The sequence below is a fragment of the Moschus berezovskii genome, chromosome 15 (genome assembly GCF_049115385.1).
Source record: "Moschus berezovskii isolate FMDL1 chromosome 15, NW_MosBer_1.0, whole genome shotgun sequence".
Lineage (NCBI taxonomy): Eukaryota > Metazoa > Chordata > Mammalia > Artiodactyla > Moschidae > Moschus > Moschus berezovskii.
The window spans coordinates 1,746,162-1,764,628 of NC_142474.1; the positions used below are offsets into that span (position 1 = coordinate 1,746,162).

The window sequence follows — 18,467 nt, forward strand, 5'->3', positions numbered from 1 at the left end:
AAGAATTGATACAGGCAAAAGCCATTTTTTGTTGTATGTAAAGAGGATCTATTTCTTTCTTGTTCTTTTTTTCTTGTCAGAAATTCAACATTGTGAATCCAAAGTAAGTCATAAATCTAGAAATTCAAGTCATCTGTTCTGGTCTAGCTCAGGTCCTCTGGTCCAGCTCAGGTCCTCTGGTCCAGCTCTGGTCTGACAGAGCTCAGAGCAGCACAGCACCATCCCAGGTCCTCTCTGCTCTTTTCCACTCAGGAGGCCTCCAGCAGGGCACCATGGAGGCCAAGCTGGGACCGGGTGGGATGTGCAGTGAGCTCGGGCGGCTCTCCACATCCGCGGCCACACCTCTGGCTCTGAGGCGGACGGGGCAGGGAGGCAGCTCAGACTTTGGCGCCTCCATCTCTGCTGCAGCGGAAGCTGGAGTGACAGAAGTTCAGCAACACGGGTTAGTCACCGCAGACGGCCAGCAGGACGGGGGCACCAGCCACTGTTATTCCAGCCAGGTTGCCCGTCTCCATGTTTGTCCTGTGCTGTGGACTCCAGCATGGATGCTGCAAAAGGGCTACCTGCAAACAGCACTCAATAGAATTTCACAAAACTCTTGGGGTTTCTTGGGATTTCTGTGTACGTGCACTCACGAGAGGCTAGGCTTTCTGCCCGTTTCATAACTGAATATGCAAAATGTTATTTCAGGGTTTTACTCATTGAATTTAATGCTCACTGAGCACTGACTGTGGACCAAGACCTTATTCTATTATCCCTCCTCCCAGCCGGACCCACTTACAAGACTGAGCGAGTTGATAAAAATAATGATTGGGAACATTAGTTACTATATCTGTTTGATTCAATGAACATAACTTTTTCCCACTATATGCTGATCAAATTTTCAGCTTTATCATTTCAACTTTAGAATAAAAACAATTTCAAAAAAGAAAAATAAAGTGGGAGGAACCAGTCTACCCCACTTCAAGACACAGTATAGCTACATAGGTGGACACACATTGCCGCGTCGAGGCACCAGGGAGACACACAGAACAGTGGAGTAAAACAGAGGACCAGGAACAGATACTGTAAATAAGCTCAGTGGAGAAAAGATAGCCGTTTCAACAAACGGTCCTGGAGCAACTGGACATCCACAGGCAGAAAATGAACCTTCACCTAAAATGCATACCGTATATAAAAATTGACTCAAAATGGACCATAGCCTTAAATGTAAAAGGTAAAACTATAAAATATTTAGGGGAAAAAGGAAAAAATAGTTGGGATCTTGGGCTAGGCAAAGCATTAGTATGAAAAGGAAAAAAAAAACTGATAAATTCGAATTCATCAACTTAAAAATGTCTGCCCTGTGCTAGAACTTGTTAAAAGGATAAGAATGATAAGCTACATAGTAAGAGAAAATATTTGCAAACCACATGTCTGAAAAGGATTAATATCAAGAATACACAAAGCACTCTCAAAACTCAATAGTTAAAAAAACAACCCAAATAGAAAATGGGCAAAAGATGTGAACAGGCATTTTCCCAAAATGTAAGTGTAGCTGACAAACTGGAACATGAAAAAAGGCTCAGCATCACAAGGAGGGACCAGCGTCGCACGTGAGAACGTCTACGCCAAGACTCAGACCAAAACTGGGGCGACCCCACATGCTGCAAGGATGCAGAGACTCGACCACTCCCGTGTCGCTGCTGTGAATGTGAAATGTGGCAAACAGTTTGGCGGTTTCCTGTAAAACTAAACATGCAACGACCAATACACACAGCAATTGTACCCTAGGGCGTTTTCCTAGAGGCATGAAAATTGACATTCACACAAAACCCTAGCCCAAATATTTACATCAACCTATTCATAAGAGCCTAAAATGGAAAACACCCCACAGATATCCCTCAGTATATGAACAGCTAAACAAACTATGACACATCCACACTCTGGACTACAGCTTAGCAGTAAAAAGGAAAAAGGCATAGCATCCAATCCCATCATTTCATGGCAAATAGATGGGGAAACAATGGAACCAGTGACAGACTTTATTTTCTTGGGCTCCAAAATCACTGTAGATTTGACTGCAGCCATGAAATTAAAAGATGCTTGCTCCTTGGAAGAAAAACTATGACAAATCTAGACAATGTACTAAAAAGCAGAGACATTACTTTGTCAACCAAGGTCCCTATAGTGAAAGCTATGGTTTTTCCAGTCATCACGTGTGGATGTGACAGCTGGACCATAAAGAAGGTGAAGCACCAAAGAACTGATGCTTTTAAACTGTGGCGTTAGAGAAGAGTCTTGAGAGTCCTGTGGGCAGCAAGGAGATCAAACCAGTCAATCCTAAAGGAAATCAACCCTGAATATTCATTGGAAGGACTGATGTTGAAACGGAAGCTCCAATACGTTGGCCACCTGATGCAAAGAGCCACTCAGAAAAGACCCTAATGCTGGGAAAGATTGAAGGCAGAAGGAGAAGGGGACGACAGAGGATGAGATGGTTGTGTGGACTCATGTCCAAACTCAGTGGACGTGAGTTAGGGTAAGCTCCAGGAGACGGTGAAGGACAGGCAAGCCTGGCGCGCTGCAGTCCGAGGGTTCAAAGAGAGTCGAATATGACTAAGCGACCGAACATCAACAACAACCATCCAAACCCACAGAACCCACGACAACCACCACAATTCTAGAGACTCACACTGAGTTAAATTCCAAAACACTCCACACCGCATGGCTCCGTTTCTATAATATTTTTGAAATGCTGAATGATAAAACCACAGAAAAGGACACCAGACTCGCGGCTGTCAGGGCTTTAGGGCTGTGGGGCGGGGGTGCGGGAGATGAAGGGGCAGTTATAAACGAGGCCAGGCAGGCCCCTGCTGGGAGTGGACGCGCTGTACCTTGACGGTACACCAGCATCCTGACTGTGATCCTGGGGACCTGGCAAACATCACCACTGAGAGAACCTGGGGAGGGCCTGGGCTGTCTGTCTGTATTATTTCTTACACCGCGTGTGAACCCACGATTACGTAAAAGCTAAAATTTAACTTTTTTAAAGCTGCACCTCGTTCGGTTGCGGCACACAGGATCCTGGTCTTCGCTGCAGCATGCGGGACCTCTAGCTGCGGCCTGGGAACACGTCTCTGGGTCACGTGGGATCTAGTTCCCTGACCAGGGGTGGAACCCGGGCCCCCTGCCGTGGGAGCTTGGAGTCTGAGCCACTGGACCACCAATAAAGTCCCTAAAATTCTAATTTAAAAAAATGAGACAGTGGTTCTTCACCGTTTTGGAAATCTGCAGGGTGGGAGGTGAGCAGTTTGGGGACACAGAAGTCCAGATTTCTCTAAGAATCCCATAAAAGCTATGAAGCATCACCTGAGGAAGTCATTTGCACCCTATCCATAACACGGCACACACAGCTAACACATATTCTCTGAGACCCAGGGCACCAACAGAGACTTTGAACACTCATAAAATAAACACAGCCTGCCGACTGCTCTGAAAAACCTCATCCAAAATGCAGCCATCTGCATTCTAGAAAGAAGCTATTTTAATTTCCACATTCACATATGTCAGTGGCATTTCTAAACTATTAGTTTCATTTTGAATTTCACAGAAACACGGTGTTTGCAGAATGGAGGCAGACTAATCTCTTCCTGGCTTAGAATCCCTGAAGATTTGATTTCCACCCAATCAGAATCAAATTCCTAGAGTAACAGGAAAATCAAATTTCCCCTCCCTCGTTTCATGAAAATGAAACAAGGAAAGACCTGAAGATACCTTTTCACTTCAATATTTGACCTGTTGCTCAAACGAATTCTTCCTTAACTAGAATGAATATATTAATCTCATGTTAATAACACCAGCCCCAAAACAGACTGTCAATTCCCCACAGATATTGACCTCATCTTATTTAGGGTAGTGCTCCCTAAGCTTCTTAACACGAGTATTCACTCCATAAACATCTGATGCATGTTAAAGTAAATGAAAACAAATATACCCTGAATGAAAACTGAATTCTTAAAATACCAAAGATAATGATCCAAAAAACTGCTTAAAAAATAAATATTTCTAGTCATCTCATGAATATTATAAAAAAAATACATTGGCAGATGTGGGGGAAATGATCACATCCATAATTTGGTTTATGTCTACACACAAAATCACTAAATTGGCCATTCTTTGCTTAAATCAGTTTTGGGGCTGATGATTAAAGGCTGACTTCATGCATAATTAATCATACCATCCACAAGGACGATCAAATAAAGATGACTAAAATACCAGCTGGAAGGAACTTCTGACATGAAAACCAGTGAAGCTGATTCAAATGGGGCTAAAATACTAAGTATTCTTGTGTGGGTGCACTCACGCGCATGCTCAGTCATGTCCGACTCTCTGCAACTCCATGGACTGCAGCCCACCAGGCTCTTCTTTGCATGGGATTTCCCAGCAAGAATACTGGAGTGGGCTACCATTTACTTCTCCAGGGGGTCTTCCCAACCCAGGGATGGAACCTGGGTCTCCTGCATTGCAGGCAGATTCTTTACCACTAGTGCCACCAGGGAAGGCAAATAGTCTTAGGTGAGTGTCTGACCATAAATTTCACTACAGGAAGTCAGCCTCCAAGTCTCTTTTCCTTGAGGAAGGAAAAGGGTGCTTCATGGATCTTACTGAATGATTACACGTGCCTGTCTGCACACGTGTGTACACACACTCATGTACTGATGGCAGGACTTCCCTGGTGGCTCAGTGGTGAAGACTGCCCGCCAGAGCAGGAGACACAGCTCCTATTTCTGGGTCAGGAAGATCCCCGGGAGAAGGAAATGGCAACTCACTCCAGTATTCTTGCCTGGAGAACCCCATGGACGGAGGAGCCTGCAGGCCACAGTCCAGGGGGTTGCAAAGAGTCGCACACGACTGAGCGACCACACTGATGGCATGTGGGTAATTTATTCCATTCCTATGAGTTCAATGTTAGTAAGGAATATAATTTAATGCACAGATTCCTGATCATCTCTGCATCCTAAAACCCTAAATGAAAAATGAAACATCTCTGGCAGACTGGGTCAAGCGAAACTCAGAAACAAAAGGGGTGAGAAAATATTTCCGCCTAAAATTTGGCCATTAATTAACCAACTTTCCAAATCTACTCTGCCAGGCACCCCCCCAAAAAAAAAGATCCTCAAATTAACAGAGTTTTGCTCTTGTCTGATGAGCTTGCTCAAACCTAACTTGCATACAGATGAGTTCCTCTGTTCTGACACTTCTGCCATGTATCTGAGGATCAGGAAAAATTCTACAATGACCAATATCCCTGGCCATAACCTAGCATCAGTGGTTGTACAGTAACTACTTCACTGATGTTACGTCCGTTTTCCTAACTAAAGAGCGCGTTCTCTGAGGATGAGCGCTATCGCAGCAGAAGAGGTATAACAACACCACGTAAGCATCATTATCCTCTAACAGCACTGGTGGTAAGAGGGAAAGCAGTGATATACACTGGTAGGGCTTCTGTTGTGCCAAGCATTGTGCTAAGCCTTTTATGAGGATCTTCGATTAGGCACATACTATGAGCCTCCCTATTTTTACAGAAGACTGAAGCTTCTTAATATTAAATATCTCACCAAAACTCACATAACCAGTCGCTGAATTGGGATTTTAACATCTCATGTCAGAGCCCATGCTCTTAAACCAGGGGACAGTGATGGATTCATTCATCATTCAATAAATCTTCATCAAGTGCTTCTCCATGCTGGAAACTGCTCTAGGCACTGGGGGGCCAGCTATAATTGATGGATTTGTTCATTCAATAACTTTTCATCAAGCACTTCTCCATGCTGGAAACTGTTCCAGACACTGGGGTTCAGCTATAATTGAGGGATTCATTCATTCATCCAATACATTTTCAAGTATTTCTTCATGCTCGCCCTGGGGTCCGGCTATAACGAGGCATGCACTCATTCATTCACACAATGAACCTTCATCAAGTGCGTCTCCACGCTGGAAACTGTTCCAGGCACTGGGGTTCAGTTATAAAGAAAAGAGAGAGAAGTCCCAGCCCTCATGGAGTCCCACACGCTATTTGGGAGATACAGGCAATCAAGAGGTAAAACCGACAGACAGATCAGAGGTGAGCGGACGCTAAGTCTAGAGAGAAAACGTGGAAGGGTTAGAGGGAGAGAAGGACGGTAAAACAGGAGGGCTGGGAGGTTTCGATGAGAAGGCGGCACTCGCAGAGAGGCTGAAGGGGCGAGGAGACAGCCAGGAGAGGCCCTGGGGGAACGGTGCTCCAGGCGGAGGGAGGAGCACCAGCAAACATTCTGCGTCAGCACAGGGCCTGGGAGCCGGTGAGAAGGCCGTCACTCTGGATCGCACGCAGAGGCTTTGGTGGTCTGAGCAGTGAGGGAGATAAATCAGGAGGGTATGACAGTATCTGGGGGCTTGGGCCAGGGTGGTAGTGGCAGATGATGTGACAGGTCATTGGACTCCAGCTATACTTCCAAAACAACGCTTAGAGCGTCTCACGATGGACTGGCGCGGTGGTAAGAGAGAAGGGAAGGAGCGAGGATGGAGACTAAGCTTTGATCTTTGCTGCGTGCTTGTTTGACTGCTTGACTGATTTCCACCAGGGCAACTGACCTACAGAGGCTGAGATACAGACTCCAGGAGAAGCCGGTTAGGATGAAACACTGGGTGGTTGGAGACATTCAGTTTGAAACAAGCAGCCGATCAGATGGAGATGTGGGCTTGATGGGAGAGGAGGTCCTTCCTTGGCAGGTGAGCACAGAGATGCAGTTTAGAGGCAAATGGGGACTTCCCTGATGCAGCAGCTAACCCACCCACCCAGGGACTTCCCTGGTGGTCCAGTGACGAAGACTCCACACGCCTGGTGCAGGGCATCTGATTCCCAATCAGGGAACTAGATCCCACAGGCTGCAACGAAGACTCAGCGCAGCCACATCAATAAATAAATGTTAAAAAGTAAATAAAATCAAGTAGTCAAGGGGAACTGCATGGAGATAAAGTAAACAGGTGTGAGTTTAAACTCAGACTTGCCAGGTGGACACATCCTGACAATGACTGTCTGGGAAATCCTCTCCACTGCGAGGGAAGGAACCGAGTGAGAACGGCCACACGATGCCATCTGAGCCACATGGTAGGCTGCTGTTGCTGTTCAGTCACTAAGTCGCACCCGACTCTGCAACCCCATGGACGGCAGCTCACCAGGCTTCACCGTCTTTCATCATCTCCCAGAGTTTGCTCAAACTCAGGTCCATTGCTGCTGCTGCTGCTGAGTCACTTCAGTTGTCTCCGACTCTGTGTGACCCCATAGACGGAAGCCCACCAGGCTCCCCCGTCCCTGGGATTCTCCAGGCAAGAACACCGGAGTGGGTTGCCATTTCCTTCTCCAATGTGTGAAAAGTGAAAGTGAAGTCGCTCAGTCGTGTCCGATCCTCAGCGACCCCACGGACTGCAGCCTACCAGGCTCCTCCATCCATGGGATTATTGCTAATGATGTGCAAATCACCTGATTCACCGCTCCTCTAAAAACACGTTTAATGCCTTTAGTGGATTTGCCAAACAACTGTGGACAGACCCCTCCCCATCTCCCAAAGCAGTGCCATCGACGTTCCTGAACAAATGCAGCCCCAGGGCCCAACTGGACAGCTCCATGAACCAATGGAGATGAAGCTGGAGAATAAAGATGTGAAGATACGGAGGCTTCTGAGTTAAACGAGGTGAATTTCTAAGCTTTGGGATGTTTACAGAAACAAACAAGACTACAAATATTTGACTGCTTAATCCCTTAAACTACTTAGTATCTCAACTAAAGGTGACCACTTACTGAGGCCCATCTGAACAGGGATGGTCTTAGACTGTCTCATGCCTTGTTGAAAAATCACTTAAATGTATCATATTTGTGTGTGTGTGACTTGCATACTGTGTTTTAGTAGGGATAACGAAAAGTGTGTGTGAGGGCAGGGCTTCCCAGGGGGCTCAGTGGTAAAGAACCCGCCTCCCAGTGCAGGAGACAGAAGAGGCCTGGGTTGGATCCCTGGGTTGGGAAGGTCCCCTGGAGGCAGGCACGGCACCCATGCCAGTGTGCATGCAGAATCCATGGACGGAGGAACCTGGCGGGCTGAGGTCCATGGCATCGCAGAGTCGGACACGACTGAAGAGACTCGGGCCACATGCAAGTGAGGACAAGGAACTGAATAATAATCAAATCTGTGGATGTGATATAAGCCCCTTGGAGATGGCACCACAGGTTTGCAGTGTGTATTTTCTTGGTCCCTTATGAGAAATAAATCATTTTAATTAAATTTTAAAAAAATTACAAATCACTTAAATGTATTATATTTGTAAAAACTGCATCCAATGAAAACTGCATAAATCTATATGCCTTTGGACGCTTCTAGATAGAAAGATAAGGAAATCAATAATTCCTATATCATTCCAGCAACCCTAACTCATCGCTAAATATACCAAAGAAATGATGCAATCAGAACCAAAGCTGTATGCTTTCAGTGCACTTTCAAAGATATTATCTTATCCGAAGTTCACAGCATCGTCAAACACTGTTCACTGTGAAGATAAGAAAACTGAGGCCAAGCGAGGTCAAGAGTCAGAAAGCTAACAAATAACAGGGGAGTCTGTCTCTTTTCTTCTCTTCCCAAGTCTGCAGGGGCACTCCTAGGTACAGCAGCTGCTCACCGTGAAACGTTGTTTCTTGTTTAATTATAAACTCTCCTAAACAGGGTTCTAATCCTCAGACACTTGTCTGGATTCCATTAATAAAGCCACCGTGTCACATTAGTTCCTCAAGAGACTTATGAATTGCAAAGTCAGGCATTCACTTTTAGTTCAACCCATGTCCAGTGTGCAGGAACTGAGCCCCACAGTGCACTAACAGAAAGCCCCACCGCCTTTGGGCCTGACACGCGCTGCTTGCTGTGCTAAGCTGGCTTCTGCCTCGATCAGCTCCACTACCATTTCTTTCTTTAGACTGAAGGTCCCTCTGCCATTTTCCCAATGCATTCTTCGTGATGCCTCCATTAAAACTTTAGCTTGCAGTGTTCTGACAGCCTCCTCAGCTACTAATGATAAATTATACTGTTTAGAACACTTTTTAAAATTAACTGGTGATAAAACCAAACTGAACAAATAAAACTAATTTTGATTATTTTTGACCTTTTCTCTCCATGAACAATAACCATCATTCAATAAATATTCTAAAATCTGTTTGAGTATTAACACAATGAATAAATCCTAAGAAAGTACACTTCTGTTCGCAGCCAAAATACTATAAAATATAAAGTAAATGCAAAGTAAACTACTTTTCCTTTCCTTCGTATATCTGTCCAAAAACACTGGCACCCACATGGGACTACACTGTGTCAGTAGTAATATTACAGAAAAAGTCTCAATTACTATAAACTAGAAAGTTATGGTAACTAGTTTTTCAAATAAATCACCATGTGTCACAATTTGGCATAAACTGACCCTTCTGAATAATTCACATTTTGTACATTAATAATTCACGTCCTCTTTCTATTGGAATGCTCTCTAGCACAGAATGGATGTCTCATCAATTTCCTCAACTGGCATGATGGAGTAAATCTAAAATTAGACTGGTGTTTTCCTTTTAACACTGTAACACTTGGCTGACCCACAGGTTATGAAAAATAAAAAGTTCCTATTATTTCTGACCCTTTGCATGACAGTCATTAGGTTAAGTACCCTAACAAAAGCTGCTCCTGCTGATCAGAATGACCGCACATCAGAGAGGAGAACCAGGGAGCTTACGGTTGACAGGACTGGTTGTCTCTCTTACGCCGATCCCTAATTGTGTATTTGTATGTTCCCAATTACACAAAACACAGTTGCCAAAAACGGTAACCAGCAGGGAAATGAAGGAAGAAAAGAAAGAAAGCAAAGGCCCAAAACAAACCCGGTAAGAGCTTTTCATAGTTACGGGTATTTCCCACCAGCAGGTTTTCCTGTCCAGCTGTTAAACACGATGAAATTTCAATTTCCAGTAAAATTATCTAGTGCATTAGCAAGTCCAAAGATCAAATAAAAGAACAGTGCCAATGACATATATTTGTGGAGAAAGATGTTTAAGTTATCCCTGTGGCCATTACTGACATTACCATTATTTCAGACATTAGCAAAGTAAACTTTTCTCCCCCCAACCCCCTCGCCCCAGAGTACACAATGAAAAAAAAAAAAAAGCAGCAACAGCACCTGACACAAAGCAAAGAGAAATGAGGCTGTTTGAAATAAAATTTTAAAAAATCATTCCAATATCCTCCTCCTCCCTCAAGAATTCCTCAGCCAGCATCACTCAAGCCCAAAGAGAAGCAGAGCAAGTTCTCCCTGAAGTTCATCAATGAAGAGCAAAGGGGAAAAGGGCCACAGAGAGGGTTTTAAAGGAGGACCCATCGCTGTGCCAACATCTGTGCGCACCAGTGCCCTCCGGTGCATTCGCCCTTCCTTTCAGCACACATTTGAAGAGAGAGCGCCAGCTCCGGGCCAGGCGTTCTGTTCCGCCCTGAACAGCCAGCCTTCCAGCGGGCATCCGGTGTGTACTCCAGCAACACGTCCCCTGCCCAGGCTCGGGACGAGGACACCTGCCCACGGCGCCTTCGCCAGCTCCTCGGCCGGGGCTGGGTCACCGTCCACGGCCCGGAGTTCCGAAACAAGCCTTTCTCTTGGCAGGAGTGTCTCCCCGGAGTCGGGGGGTCACTGACCCGGTCCGCAGCCGGAGCGTGCGCCCTTCCTCGCCCGGCCGATCGTCCCGCACCCCCGCGGGAGTGAAGCTGGCGGCGGGTGGGCGCTCCGGGGCACCCGGCAGGCTCGGCGCCGACTCCCATGGCTACCGAGAAATATTTATTTCCATTCGATGGGCTCCAGAGGCTACCGAGGCGGGCACGCGGCCCCCGACGGAAAGCCAAGTCACGGGAGACAAAGATAGAGCCGCGACACGCCGAGAGCGGCTCCAGCGGCTGCGCCGGGTGCGCTGCAGCCGAGGGGCGCGGCGCGGAGGCCCCCGGGGACGCTGGCCAGGGTCGGGACCCGGCACCCGCGGCGGGACGCGGGAGGAAGGGGCCGCACTCACCCCCAGGCGGCGGCTCCGGATCCTCACGTAGCCCTGCTTCACGATGTCATTGAAACTGGAGGCCATCCCGGGCGGCCGGCGAGCTCCCCGCGCCCCGCGCGCGCCCTCGGGGCCCCGGGGCTCTGGGCCGGGCCGGGAGAAGGCGCAGAGCGAGCGGCGGCGGCTCCGCGCGGCGTCAGCACTGTCCCGTCCCCGAGCCTGGAAGTGGGCGGCCGGCTCGCGGCCACTTCGGGGAGCGCGGGGAGCCGGCGCGGCTGGGGCGCCCGCGTCAGCTGACTCAGCGGCCGGCCTGCTCGGAGGAGGGGCGGCGCTCGGGGATCCGGCCCTGCCCCTAAAGGCGGGGGAGAATGCAGGGGGAGCCGGGTGGAGGGGCAGGGGGAGGGAGGGGACAGGAGGGAGGGGACGGGAGGGGAGGGGACGGGGGAGGGAGGGAGGGGTAGGGAGAGGGAGGGAGGGGCGGCGCTCAGGGATCCGGCCCCGCCCCTGTAAGGCGGGCGTTGGGGGAATGCAGGGTCGGGCGGAGGGGGGATCCGGCCCAGCCTCTGGGGAGGAGAGGGAGAGGCGGGAGGGGAAGCAGGCGGAGCTCCCGGCGCCCTCAGGCAGACAGCCTTGACAGCGCACTCCGTGCCCACCTGGCTGATCTGGTCCTCCGACCCCTCCCCTCCCCTCCCCGGGACCCCTAGTTGCCCTGCGCCCCGCTCCTCGCCCATGCCCGCGGAGACCCCCAGCTCCTTTCAGATGGAGAGGGAATTTCACTTTTCTCAGCCGCGTCTACCCCTCCTCTCCCTGCACCCCCAGCTCTCTCAGGAGAAGGACTGGCTTTTGCCTCTGCTGTGCGTGTGTCTGGGGGGTGGTGGTGCCCTGGTTAGCCTTGACCTTGGCATAGGAGGGGAGGGATAGTGTCCTGGCTTAAGCTGCCTGCTTCCTCGGATTTCCCTGGCATCCTGGACCTAGCCTGTGGTGATATCACTTTCCACATATTGCTTGTTTGAGCCTGTCTTTCCCCGGCCGGTTGTGAGTTTCCCAGAGGTTGACCCTTGGCCTCATTAATACCTGTACCCGCTAAACCTAGCCCAGAGAGATGCTGAATAAATCCTTAGTGTCAGGTGCCCTCTGAGCCCTTAACCAGAGTCATGTAAACTCCCATACACCCTACAAGTACCCTCCCTTGTAAGGCTCGTGCTCATAGCCATTGCAGGGTGCTACCTACAGAGCAGGACAAAAGGGGACCCATTGCACATCCACCTGGCCCTGGCTGCACTGCCTTCCTGAAACCTGTTTGAACTGATAAGGGAACGAGGCATTAGGCAATATGCTCATCCTGCTAAAGCAATAATAAGCAAGGTACTTCCCGCCACATTTTATAGAAACTGAAACTCAGAGGAATTAAAGAGATTTGAATCAGGTTCCACCAGAAGGGAGATGGATGTGCCACCGGTTCTGATGGTAAACACTGCCTTATATCCCTTCTCCTTGGAAGGAAAGCTATGACCAACCTAGAGAGCATATCAAAAAACAGAGACATCACTTTGCCAACAAGGGTCCCTATAGTCAAAGCTACGGTTTCTCCAGTAGTCATGATGGATGTGAGAGTTGGACCATGAAGAAGACTGAGCACCGAAGAATTGATGCTTTCGAATTGGGGTGCTGGAGAAGACTCTTGAGAGTCCCTTGGACTGAAAGGAGAGCAAACCAGTCAATCCTAGAGGAAATCAGTCCTGATTATTTATTGGAAGGGCTAGTGCTGAAGTTTCCATACTTTGGCCACCTGATGCGAAGACCTGACTCACTGGAAAAGACCCTGATGCTAGCAAAGATTAAAAGCAAAAGGAGAAGTAGGCAGCAGAGGATGAGATGATTGGATAGCATCACTGACTCAGTAAGTATGAATTGGCGCAAACTCCAGGAGACTGTAGAAGACAGAGGAGCCTGGCGTGCTGCGGTCCATGGGGTTATGAAGAGTTGGGTATGACTTAGTGACTGAACAACAAGAACATACCCCTTCTGAAGAGCAGGTGTCAGGGGGAGGGAGGTTACCAGTCGATTTCCAGAAATCTTTACAAGCGCTTGCACTGTCCGCAGAGGCAAAGATGGAGTCAGAAATCTGACAGTCCTTGTCCCCTGGAGGTGACTGAATGAAGGCTGGGTGATCTCTGCTCAGAGCTGTTGAGGAAAGGATTCCTTTATTTAGTGGATTCTTCGACCTGCTGACATTCAAAGGTTTTTCAACTCTAAGATTATAGGAATCTTTCTCACCGGGAACACTGACTTTGAGCCATCTTGGTTTGATGGGTGTCAATTAAAGAAGAGCATGACCCTAGAACGTGTCATAGAGGAGCTGAGACTAAATTGGGACCATCAAAAGCCAAACCCTCTGACAGGGAGGGCTCTTTGTTAACAGTGAGCCATCACCTCTGCCATCATGCTGTCATTCAATGAAAATGATGTTTTACGTTTAAATCTCTCACCGAAAGAGGATGAGATGATTTTAAAAGTCATCTGGAGACCTACTGCTGAAGAGAAAGTGGTAGTTCACGGAGACGCACAATGTAAACAGTGCTTGTAGAGTTGCACAGTGCACAGCTTGTATAACTGTGCACGTCAGGCACACAGCCACACACAACTCAGGTTCACTAGAGATTAGTCTGAATCAGAAAAATCGTGATTTCAATCCCTGCTTTTAACTCAAGTTTAATACTTGGAACTTCGTATGTATCCTTTTTTGTTTGCTTCCATCGCATGCAAATAGCCTTCTTCCAGTAGTGGTCGCTGACTTTACCTGAGGTACGATCACCAGCACAGGGGTGCAGCCTTGTGCGCTGCCTTCTCTCAAACATACTGATGGGTTTAGACATGGACACATAGCCTAAGTTGGTGCATTAAGAGATACATTACCTTTGATGACTACTGGGTGTTCATTGGAAGGACTGATGCTAAAGCTGAAACTCCAATACTTTGGCCACCTCATGCGATGAGTTGACTCACTGGAAAAGACTCTGATGCTGGGAGGGATTGGGGGTGGGAGGAGAAGGGGACGACAGAGAATGAGATGGCTGGATGGCACCACCGACCCGATGGACATGAATTTGAGTGAACTCCGGGAGTTGGTGATGGACAGGGAGGCCTGGCGTGCTGTGATTCATGGGGTCGCAAAGAGTCGGACATGACTGAGCGACTCAACCGAACAGAACCAAACCGGGCCAAAGGTTCACACTGTGTTTGGCTGAAATAGTCTAGATGGACAGAGCCCAGAAGTGTTGGAGTGGAGGCCACACAGAAGAAGCAGATCAAGAGATTCAGAGAAGCAAACCAAATCCTGATAGTACCATTTGGAACCCCCCAATCTAGCACCCCAGGTTCAGTTCAGTTCAGTCGCTCAGTCGTGTCCGACTCTTTGTGATCCCATGGACTGCAGCATGCCAGGCTTCCCTGTCCTTCACTAATCTCCCAGAGTTTGTGCCAATTCATGTCCCTTATGTCCACTGAGTTGGTGATGCCATCCAACCATCTCATTCCCTCCCCTTCCCTTCTCCTCCTGCCCTCAATCTTTCCCAGCATCAGAGTCTGTTCCAGGGAATCAAAGTATAGGAGCTTCAGCTTCAGCATCAGCATCAGTCCTTCCCGTGAATATTCAGGGTTGATTTCCTTTAGGATGGAATGGTTTGATCTCCTTGCAGTCCAGGTAACCCACCCCACATCCCAGGAGCCTACTATGTTATAAATACTTGTGAAGCTGTTGTTACAATTAGAGCCCAAAATGCAATGACTTAGATTGGGTAAAAGTTGATTTATCTCTCATGGAACAAAACAGATGGGCAGATAGGTAGCTCAGTCCCAAAAGGTCACCCAGGGACTCGGGCAGGTGGGTCTGCTGTGGACATGGTTCCCATCCTTGGGTCTAGTTAACTGCCACTTCCCAGAAAGGGAGAAGAGAGAGTGGACGGAAAACATCCTCCAAAGAAACATTTCATCCAGATATTTCAAACCTCTCTCTCACGTTCCCCTGACCGATACATTGTCACATGACCACACCTGTCTCCAAGGAGAATGGGGAATATAGTCTCCGTTCAGACGTGGCTTTAATTCTGAAAGAACAAAATTGAATTGGTGTTGCCTGGGTCAGTTGGCATTTTCTACCCCACCAGAGCCACTCTTGGGCTGTTTAATTGCACAAAGTAAAGAAATCTCCTTTTTGCTCAAACCAGCTCAGACTGAGGTATTCTGTAATTTGCAATCAAAGGAGTCCTGCTTATGGCCCCATGGTACAATTTGAAACCTCAAGAACCTCAACTGAATTGTATACCGACACACCTGGAAGGCATAGATTACTTGAGAAAATTCCAAACATTTCTGTGGCATTTTCTAGAAAGCTATCGACAAAGGGGAAGGTGACCTCAGGCCCAAACTGGTCTAATCGCTGTCACTTGGGAATCACTTCTGTCTCAACCATGAGTGACTCTGCAGGAGACACCCATCCTGGGCTGGACACCTGATCGAGTCTGGCCAATCAGCACACACCACCCATGACACGGGGATTGGCACAGAGATGGGCACGTGACCCAGAAGAGCCAATCAAAACCTTGCCTGAGTTGCACAGCTATGTGGCCATATTGTTTCCAAAATGGGAGCCCAGTCAAGAATAAAGTCAGGAAAGGAGAAAGCAGGACAAGACGGCTAGAGATACAATCATTCCTCGCGCCAGAACTATACCTCTTCTGCGTCTTGCTGACAAGATCTACTTTTTTTTGTTCTGTCTTGTTTATTTGAGCCCATTTGGTTTGGGGTATAAAGAGCATGCTCCCCAGGGCAGGGACTAGGGTGAACTGAATGGGACACTGCAAAATTTAAGGAAGCACTTGCTCTCCGGGCTACAGAGTGCTGAATCTCCGTTTGCAAGACCCTGAGGGTGAATGCTTCCTTAAACCACCCCTTCTAGGAGCTTCTTGCCTCCTCCAGTCCCAACCCTCATACTACCACCTTTCTAAGCTCAGGCTGCTATAACAAAATATGTAGACCGTGTGGCTTAAACAGCAGAGGTTTATTTCTCACAGTTTGAGAGGCTGGGAAGTCTAAGATGAAGTGCCTGTAGACGCCTCTTCCTGGCTTGCAGACAGCAGCCTTCTTGCTAGGTGCTCACGTGCCAGAGAGGAAGACAGGGCTCTGGTCTCGCATTCTCTTTTTCTAAAAGCACTAGTCTTATTCTTAAGGGCCCCACCGTCATAGTCTCATCTGAGTCTAATCACCTCCCAAAGGGCCTATGTCCAAAGACCACCACACTGTGGGGAAGAGAGGAACTCAACTTACAAATTTTGAAGGGACACGTTCAGTCCACAACACTCGCCTTATTAAAAGCATAATAATTAAAATGAAAGGAGTGTCAGTTTGAAATGGAACACATGTTAACAGTACTCTTCTTCTACTTGGACATCTGGCTATAAAACAAAACCATGTCACACACTGAAATAGAACTTTCTAACCACAACTTCACAAAGGCAGGAATTAACCCAAAGGCCTTTGTGACTCCATGGACTGTATCCCACCAGGCTCCTCTGTCCATGGGATTCTCCAGACAAGAGTACTGGAGTGGGTAGCCAGTCCGATCTCCAGGGGATCTTCCCCATGCAGGGATCGAACCCAGGTCTCCTGCATTGTAGGCAGATTCTTTACCATCTGAGCCACCAGGGAAGCCCAAAGGCTGCCTACTTCAATACATTCAGAGCAGAGATCCACTCTAACTTGAATGTGAACACCTCATGCCTTGCTCTCTGCATCCCATTCAGCCAATTATTGTTGTTGCCATTTCTATCATTATTAAGTTCTTCTGAACAGAAAGCCCAGAGGTTTCTGCACGCTGCCAGAGCAGGTGCCCAAGTTCATCAAAGGAGGTCGTTCTCTCACCAGGTGCCACCACGCTCCAGGGCAGAGGCTGGAATGGCACGTGTCCGAAACCTTTACCAAAAGTAACTTGGGCTTTGGCCCCGTGGCCTGCTGCTCTCAGTGGGACTGTCACAGAAACGTGTGCAGCCCTGGCCCCGCGAGGTGAGGCCGCGCCAACGAGGAGGATGGGGCTGTGGATTGGCCACCTGGGAAGCTCAATGAGTCCTCAGTACACTTTGCTTATTGAGAAGTGCTTCCTCCAAGCCTGAGTGAAATTTCCAGGAGGGCCCTGGCCCCTGGGACTCCTACTGGGTCATAAAGAGTTCAGCTGAGCCTAGCAACCACAGAAAACCAACACCTCTCAGCGCAGGGCTTACCCGCCAGTCTGCTCAGGCCTGAGAGTGCGCTGGGTTGGGAGTGGGGTCTTCACTGACTTTCTGCGCTGCCTCCTCCTCCAGGTAATAACTGCAGGCGTCGGAGACCGCCAGGGTTGGAGAGGCTGCAACACAGAGCAGTCCTGCCTGCCCCAAGGATTGCCTGGGGCCGGACGCCCTCAGGGCTGCAGGCATGTAAGCCTGCTCCTTCTGTCTCTGAGCTTTTGTGAGTTCACTGGAGATGCACCAGCTAGGGCTCACCTTCAATCCCCTTCTGAGTCCGGCTACTCTTTCCCGCCAGCAGCCCCAGGCCCCAGGGCTGCAGGCTTCGGCGGGTCCCATGTCCTCCTGACAGGTCTGTTCCCACGTGTGCACGGCAGCCCAAGGGAACGCTCAGGCGGCACTGAGTGCTCCGCTCACCCCAGGGCAGCCTCGGTGCTCATCACGGCCCGAGCTCAAGGCCACGGGTCAGCCGCAGACCTCCGCCTTCAGACTCGGGCAGCCCGCGTGCCCGCCACACTCACGGGGACCCGCGTCTCAGCCCGCTGAGCGCATCTCTTGAAAACCACCCCCTCGCCATGAAGTAAGGACAAGCCTCCCTTCCCCCGCCCCGTGGGGCGAGGACAGTTGTCTGCAGGGACGCCTCCTCCTTGAATTTCTTTATCCATAAAGTCCCCTTTAGGCTGGAGGAGCATGACCGACCAGTGCAAACAAAGTGGTTCCGGACTTCTTCTCCCGGCTCAGCTCCCTAATTTATCCTGCCCCCATCTTCCACGGGGGTCGGGGACTCGCTGCTGGTCCCAGCATCACATGACTTTATTTGTTGCACAATCGTACACCTATCAGTGTGTTTTGTTAACGTCCCGTGCTCTCACTGGACCATCATTTTTTGGTCACTGTTTTTTGTCACTTCTGTGCAGACAGCCTCGCACCTTGGCTTCAGAATGTTTTCTAAACGGGCCTCCCACCCCATCCCTACCCTGGGCTTTAGAGGCTTCCTCCGAAACTGAGTCAACAGGAAAGGTGACATTTTACCATTCTGTTACAAACCCATATCACAAGCATTCACATGGTTGTAGACGAGACCCTTTCTGATTTGTTCGTTTGACGAATATCAT

At 48.8% G+C, this 18,467-nt stretch overlaps 1 protein-coding gene across 1 annotated transcript in view; it reads right to left on the reverse strand.

The window, feature by feature from the left end:
- DOK5 (docking protein 5) overlaps positions 1 to 11,395 on the reverse strand; it is a 153,500-nt gene extending 142,105 nt beyond the window's left edge. The window contains exon 1 of the mRNA XM_055393913.2: positions 11,099 to 11,395. Within this exon, the coding sequence (XP_055249888.1) occupies positions 11,099 to 11,164 (66 nt within the window). The 5' untranslated portion in view covers positions 11,165 to 11,395. The remainder of the gene's footprint in view (positions 1 to 11,098) is intronic.
- Between the last annotated feature and the right edge of the window lie 7,072 nt (positions 11,396 to 18,467).